General features: G+C 31.2%; 2 protein-coding genes across 2 annotated transcripts; one reads left to right on the top strand and one right to left on the bottom strand.

The window, feature by feature from the left end:
- Positions 1-2,348: 2,348 nt before the first annotated feature.
- Positions 2,349-5,318, top strand: LOC107496338 (pentatricopeptide repeat-containing protein At2g37310-like). The gene is given in 4 exon segments (XM_016117568.3): positions 2,349-3,556; positions 3,559-4,604; positions 4,968-5,173; positions 5,282-5,318. Coding segments are annotated over 2 exon segments (1,944 nt in total). The 5' UTR covers positions 2,349-2,403; the 3' UTR covers positions 4,350-4,604; positions 4,968-5,173; positions 5,282-5,318.
- Positions 5,319-5,731: 413 nt separating this feature from the next.
- Positions 5,732-6,834, bottom strand: LOC107496300 (LOB domain-containing protein 23-like). The gene is made up of 2 exons (XM_016117528.3): positions 6,642-6,834; positions 5,732-6,019 (listed from the first exon to the last, which is right to left on the bottom strand). Exons 1-2 carry the CDS (start codon positions 6,792-6,794, stop codon positions 5,732-5,734), a joined length of 441 nt encoding a protein of 146 aa, XP_015973014.1. The 5' UTR covers positions 6,795-6,834.
- Between the last annotated feature and the right edge of the window lie 53 nt (positions 6,835-6,887).

Genomic DNA, 6,887 nt, shown 5'->3' with positions numbered 1-6,887 from the left:
TGAATGATATGAACACACGTAAAATGAAAGCCAGCCACAATGTCACTCTAGTAGTCTAGTCTAATAACACGGTTTGATTCTACAATAAAAAATTAATAAACTGTTTGACTTATATATATGAACTTAATTTCTTCCTCAGGGAAAGTAAACTTTGTGTCAAACGGTGCCGGCCAAAATATTTGACCAAACACGTGTTTTTTTTCTACACATTAAGTATTTATTTCAACTGCCAATATTATTATAGAAATTTTGAGCAGCAATGTTTTGTACTTTTTTTATTATTTAATTTGTATAAATATTAAATTGTTTTAAAAAATATAAATATAAACGGTATTAATTTATGTACATAATTTTAATAAATATAGATATAAATGATATATTTATTGTGTACAAAATTTTTATAAATATAGAGTAAAATTATTAAATAGAAGAAAAAAATATATGATACTAATTAATAATAATAATAATAAGAATAAACATAGGCACCTATATATATACACACATTTGAGGTTTATTGCTTGCTTTGATATATTTTTTCACTTCTCAATTCCATTAACAATGGCTTTGTATATTTCAAACCTCTTTGGGTGCTTCTCTGAGTCTTCATCATCAGAATCAAAAAGATACAAATGTGATGGAAATGTTTGTGTTCTAAGAAATCCAAAGGAAGAAATTTCCAGTACCAAAAGATCATCATCATCCATCAACAGGAACATCAAGCCATCAAAGCGAAACTTTTGGACTTCATCATTTTCTTTGCTTTCTCCAAAAGGGTCTCAAGTTTAGAGAGAGAAGACAGAGATCACTCTTCTGAATCATGGATTTCAAGAAGCTTACATGATCATCAATGAGTTTTGCTTCATTGAATAGATAATGTAAGCCGTTTTTTTGTTCAATACTCAAAATTTTTTTTGTTGTTGTTTTATATATGGTAAAAACTCAGGTGAAGTTAATATCTGAGAGCCGTTGGATGAAAATTTAGTCACATCAATTAAATTATTTAGTGGCTCTCAGATATTAACTTTAGCCGACTTCACCTGAATTTTCACCTTTATATATATATTATATATATAGTGTATATATTGTGATTGTTAAAGTTGAATATTAATTTTTTGAGACTACAAACTTGGAAGTGCTTGTTGATTATTTGATATACAAAGTTTCTGCCTATTAACCTAAATGTTTTTACATATTTTACGACGAACACAGTAATTTTATAACTCCTTTGAGCTCATCATGAAAATAATTTTAAGTATATGCTAAATAACTGTGTTATAATAAATTTATAATCTTATCGCTTATTAACTCACTTCTCGTGGATACTGTAATTCGTTAATTTCAGATATAATAATAAGTTCTCTTATTTTCTTTATCCAAGTTTAATTTGTGGACTTGAATTTAATTATTTGGTTAAATTTTTAAGAACATAAATGAATGAAGTTCTATTCATTAGAAAAGGTAAGAAACGATGATTTCATGTATCTACCGAGTATTTATGTTGTTTATACTCTGTTGCTTTTTAATTTTGGTCATTTGAATCTTAAGAGAAAACATAAATTTGGAGAAAATTATAGTTTTCTTTCAAGACATAATTTTTTTGTATTAAAAAAAATAAAAATATAAAGACAAAAGAAAATAGTTTCTTTTATCCCAACCAAACAATGCTTAGGTATCACATGAGTCAAGTGTTATTAATATATGAATACTATTAGTATGACAGTTGTATAAAAAAATATGAAAAAATTGTTAGTATAAAGTCTTTATAAAAGTACAATTTTTTCTTTAATACAATAGATATATTTTTTTCAAAAACAAATATTATACTAATTATTTTTCTGTATTTTTTATACAACTATAATACGAATTATTTTTTTATATTTTTTATACAACGGTCATAAGTTAGTTTCATATAATANTTTTTTAAATATGATTTTTTTTAGAATAAATTTGTCGTACCCGATAAATTTTATAAAAACAACAATGCTAGGAAATCAACTCTAGACACACGGATGTTTTTTTTTCTAGTAAATTGGATAGTTTTGGATATGATTTCTATGTTTCATGTGTTACGCATTATAAAACATAATTAATTATATGGAACTAACTAATGAATGATCAAAGCATCTGTTCTATGATTCTCTTCTAACACTAGCGTATCTTTCCTCATATTTTGAATGTGGTCAATAATAATTTAACAAACAAATTAAATTATAAATTAATAAAACTAATTATAATTAATTATATTGTTCTATTTTTAGCTGATTATTAATTAGTTTCATATACTTTTCCTTATAAAAATGATAAAATTTGCGAGGTACAACAAACTTATCCTAAATTAAAAAAATTCTATTTAAAGAATTAAAGTTCAAAAATAATGTTTTAAGCTCTTTACGAAACAAATGAATGAGGTTCAGTAACCGTTTGGCGCTCCCTCTGACCAATCAAACTCACTTCGCCGCCATCCGACAAACACTCCGCCATAATGGCCTCGACATTGCCGCCTATGGCTCCGCCATACAGCGCTGTGCCGACCGCCGCCTCCTACGCCAGGGCAAGCAGCTCCACGCGCGCCTCTTCCTGTTCTCCATCACACCCAATAACTTCCTCGGCTCAAAGCTTGTTACGTTCTACGCCAAATGCAACCTCATGCACCATGCACGCAAGGTGTTCGACGAAATACCCAGCAAGAACTCCTTCTCCTGGAACGCAATGCTCATGGGCTACTCATTCAACGGCATGTTCCATAAAACGATAGACCTCTTTTACACCTTTTCTTTTACCCAAACCATGTGCATTGATAATTTCACCATATCGTGCGTTTTGAAGGCGCTTTCTTCGTTGTTTTGTAGCTTAAATTCGGCGAAAGAGGTTCACTGCTTTGTTATTAGAGGCGGTTTGGACAGAGATGTTTTTGTTATGAATGCTTTGGTTACGTGTTACTCGAGGTGCGATCAGGTTGTACTTGCGCGGATGGTGTTTGACGGAATGCCGGAGAGAGATACTGTGTCGTGGAACTCAATGATTTCGGGGTATTCGCAAGGAGGGTTCTATGAAGAGTGTAAGAGGCTGTATTTGGAGATGTTGGGTGTGCCAGATTCAGCGACCATTGCGAGTGTGATGCAGGCTTGCGGACAGTCTGGGGATCTTGTGTTTGGAATGGAGGTTCACCAAATGGTGAATGACAGTGGAATGGAGATGGACATGTTGCTTTACAATGCTGTGATTGCCATGTATGCTAAATGCGGTAGTTTAGATTATGCTCAAGAACTGTTTGATGAAATGAGTGAGAAGGATGAGGTTACTTATGGCTCAATGATTTCAGGGTACATGGTTTATGGGTTTGTTGACAAAGCCATGGCTGTTTTCAGAGAAATGGCAAGGCCTGCGTTGAGTAATTGGAATGCTGTGATTTCAGGTATGGTTCAGAATAACCAGTATGAAAGGGTATTGGATTTGGTACAAGAAATGCAGGCTTCTGGTTCAAGGCCGAATGCTGTCACGCTTGCTAGCGTTCTTCCATCTTTTTCATACTTCTCAAACCTGCGAGGAGGGAATATGTTCAAAATATATATGTTGCAACTGCAATTATTGATACTTATGGAAAGCTAGGGTTTATTCATGGGGCACAGAAGGTTTTTGATCAATCACAAGGTAGGAGCTTAATAATTTGGACCGCAATTATAACAGCTTATGCTGCTCATGGAGATGCTAGTTTGGCGCTTGGCCTCTATGCTCGGATGCTAGATGAAGGAATTAAGCCTGATCCAGTTACAATAACTGCTGTATTGACTGCTTGTGCTCATTCTGGATTAGTAGATGAAGCTTGGGATATCTTCAATTCAATGCCATCAAATTGTGGAATTCAGCCATTGATGGAACAATATGCTTGTATGGTGAGTGTTCTTAGTCGAGCTGGGAAGCTCTCAGAGGCAGCAGATTTCATTTCCAAAATGGAAGTTGAGCCAAGTGCTAAAGTCTGGGGTGCATTGTTACATGGGGCTTCTGTTTATGGTGACGTAGAAATGGGCAAGTTTGTGTGTGATCATTTGTTTGAGATTGAACCAGAAAATACTGGAAATTACATAATTATGGCGAATCTATATTCACGTTATGGGAGATGGGAGGAAGCTGATAATGTCAGGGAAAAACTGAAAGGAATTGGGTTACAGAAGATCCGTGGAAGTAGCTGGATTGAAACAAGTAGAGGACTAATAAGCTTCATTGCGAAGGATGTATCAAATGAAAGATCTGGTGAGATCTATGCATTGCTGGAAGGGTTGCTTGGTTTGATGAGGGAAGAAGGATATGCTCTGCAGGATGAATTAGATTCTGAGACTTCTTTTGGTTAACAATTGAATATTAATTTGTGGTGAAATAGATTAGTGCAGAAACTAAACAGTACTTGTCTACCCAGAAAAAAAAAAAGTAATGCTTTCCTGAGTTCTCTAGATGAGGATTTACTCTCCTTTCCATGAATTGTTAGTGGAAAATTTATGGCTGCTAAGTACTTCCTGTACACCTCACACCTAAAAAGACGAACAGGGATTAGAATGCTAGAATCACTGAGCACCAGCATAGCTATTTAGTGTACAAAGAGGTTAAAGGTCTTATCTTTGATTCATATATTCATAGTTCTTCACTTAATATTTAAGATTTCATTTATAAAAAAAAAAAAAAAGCATTATACTAGCTATCCTTACCTTTCCTCATATTCTATGTACAACTATCATTTACTAGTGTCACACAATACCCACTAAGTTGGAAGTACTAGTAGTGCTACTCATACATTAATAAGTGTTTGGATAAAAGGAAGATTTTAAAGTTACATAGGCATGAATTAATTTAATTTAATTCATTTTTTTTTTAATGAATAAAAACCCAGTGTAAATTTTGGAATTTTATATTTTGATGTTTGTAAGTGAAAATGATTCATGCTATGTTTGACTGATGAACGTGTTAATTGACAGAACCTAGATGAATCTACCAGGAATTCATTTCAATTTTCAGTTACATAGAGGAGAGAGGAATAAACGAGAGCCTCTTCAAGTTTCTACAAGCATGGCTCTATGTTAAAGAACATTGAAATCTATTGTCTTGGTTCAAAACCATGGGCTTGTTTATTGATGGCAAGAAGCCCCCTACGCCTTCCTCCTAATCCTCTCTGTTAGAGCATGTATTTTTTAAATTGACTCACATAGTGTTCAGTTTTCACTTTTCACAATATGAAATTATAAATTTAAAAACTGTTGAGTTTTGATTATATCTTATTTTTTATTTATAGGCCCTAAAATTTCATAGCGGAATATTTGAGTTAATTATTTACATTGGAGACACTCTACACAAATATAGTTACAGGATTCATTCATCATACTACTAATAATCCCGAGTTAATTTTTTATTTTATTATTTGTTCAAGTTATGAACATTGCATTATAATTTATAAAAAATTCATGGGAACTAATAAGGGAAATTGTTGAAGCATTTTATTAACTTGATAATTTAATTACATGATGTTAATGTTTTGTAATATATGGTATACTAATTCTTAAAATTTAGAATATTGAGAACGGAAATAAAATCAAATTAAAAGGAACATGGTTTACATTTGGAATTTAAAATTGTTCAAAAGATATAAAGTAAGCATCAAATTAAGCATCATTTATTATTAGTAATTAAGATACCAATCATTGGCCTTTTTCAACAATTATTCAAAGCTTGCCAAAAAAAAATTTCAATTGAACCAAGAAGTTATAGTTGGATTGTCCGACTCAAACTGCTCCATATTGATGCTTTGTGATTGCAAAACCTCCAAATTTGGTTCAGCTTCAACATGTTGGGTTTGGAGTTTATAGAAAGCAACCTGAGTTTGAATTTTTGCTAGCTCAATTTCTGCATTTTGAATTTGTTCATAGAATGAAGAGATAATGCCAACACATCCATAAATAGGGTCATCAATCCTCCATTTTGCTTCTAAATACAATGCATTTGCAGCTTGTTCTCTTAGATAGGTTGGGACTCCCTGCAATATAGTTTACAAAAATTATTGAAATTATTTGATAGATTATATAAGGATACCCAATAAAGAAAATTGCAAATAACTAGTGGTATAGGTTAAGAATATTTATTAATCTTTTTCATTCAATAAATACATTAAAAATTAATTTTTAATTCTTTAATAATATGTTTTTCTTTAAAATGTTTTCTAAGCATGACATATTTTTAAAAGGCTCCCCTCAACATTAAGCAACACTCATCAACCAGAATAAAACAAAAAACAACTATAACAAATAATAGTACTCCAATAATAGCTTCTCAATATAACTTAGAAAAATACCATAGAATATAATAAAGCATAGAAATTAAATGATTTATTTATAGCATAATATGACATTGTAAACATAAAAAAAATGTTTTGTATGAAATATATATATTTAAAAATCTAAAGAACTACACTTGTTTATCAAAACAAATCATGTTCTTAATTCAATATTAACTATTTTCATCATTTACTAACATTAAAATAATAATATTTTGTATTGATACTCACATTAACTATTAAGGTTAAGATAGTGTATAGTATTTTTTTTTTTTAAGATAGTATATATTACTAAATATTATATATTATGTTGAGGTAAAATAACCTGAAGCATTCTTCCAACATTACTGCCACCATAGATTTTGTGGACACAAGCAAATTTTTGAGGATCATTGGCAGGAAAATATGGAGAAAAAATACAATTAGAAGGGCATTTTCTTCTTTGATTTTTGCAAGCAGCACATCTTCCAGAAATCATGATATGAAGAGATTTAAGATCTAGGTAAGAAAATCTCTTACCCAAACAAAAGATTTCTTCTTCCCTATATTTTTTTTTTTTTTTTCTTAGTGT

Source organism: Arachis duranensis, chromosome 7 (assembly GCF_000817695.3).
Source record: "Arachis duranensis cultivar V14167 chromosome 7, aradu.V14167.gnm2.J7QH, whole genome shotgun sequence".
Taxonomy (NCBI): Eukaryota; Viridiplantae; Streptophyta; class Magnoliopsida; order Fabales; family Fabaceae; genus Arachis; species Arachis duranensis.
The sequence above is the reverse complement of the archived record's forward strand: the minus strand, read 5'-3'. Positions and strand labels throughout refer to the sequence as shown.

Bases quoted from the DNA above. Each gene is read 5' to 3' on its own strand.
- LOC107496300 (XM_016117528.3), bottom strand. From the start codon at position 6,794: ATGATTTCTGGAAGATGTGCTGCTTGCAAAAATCAAAGAAGAAAATGC. The intron at 6,020-6,641 runs GTTATTTTACCT...ACTATATTGCAG, and splicing joins ATGTTGGAAGAATGCTTCAG to GGAGTCCCAACCTATCTAAG.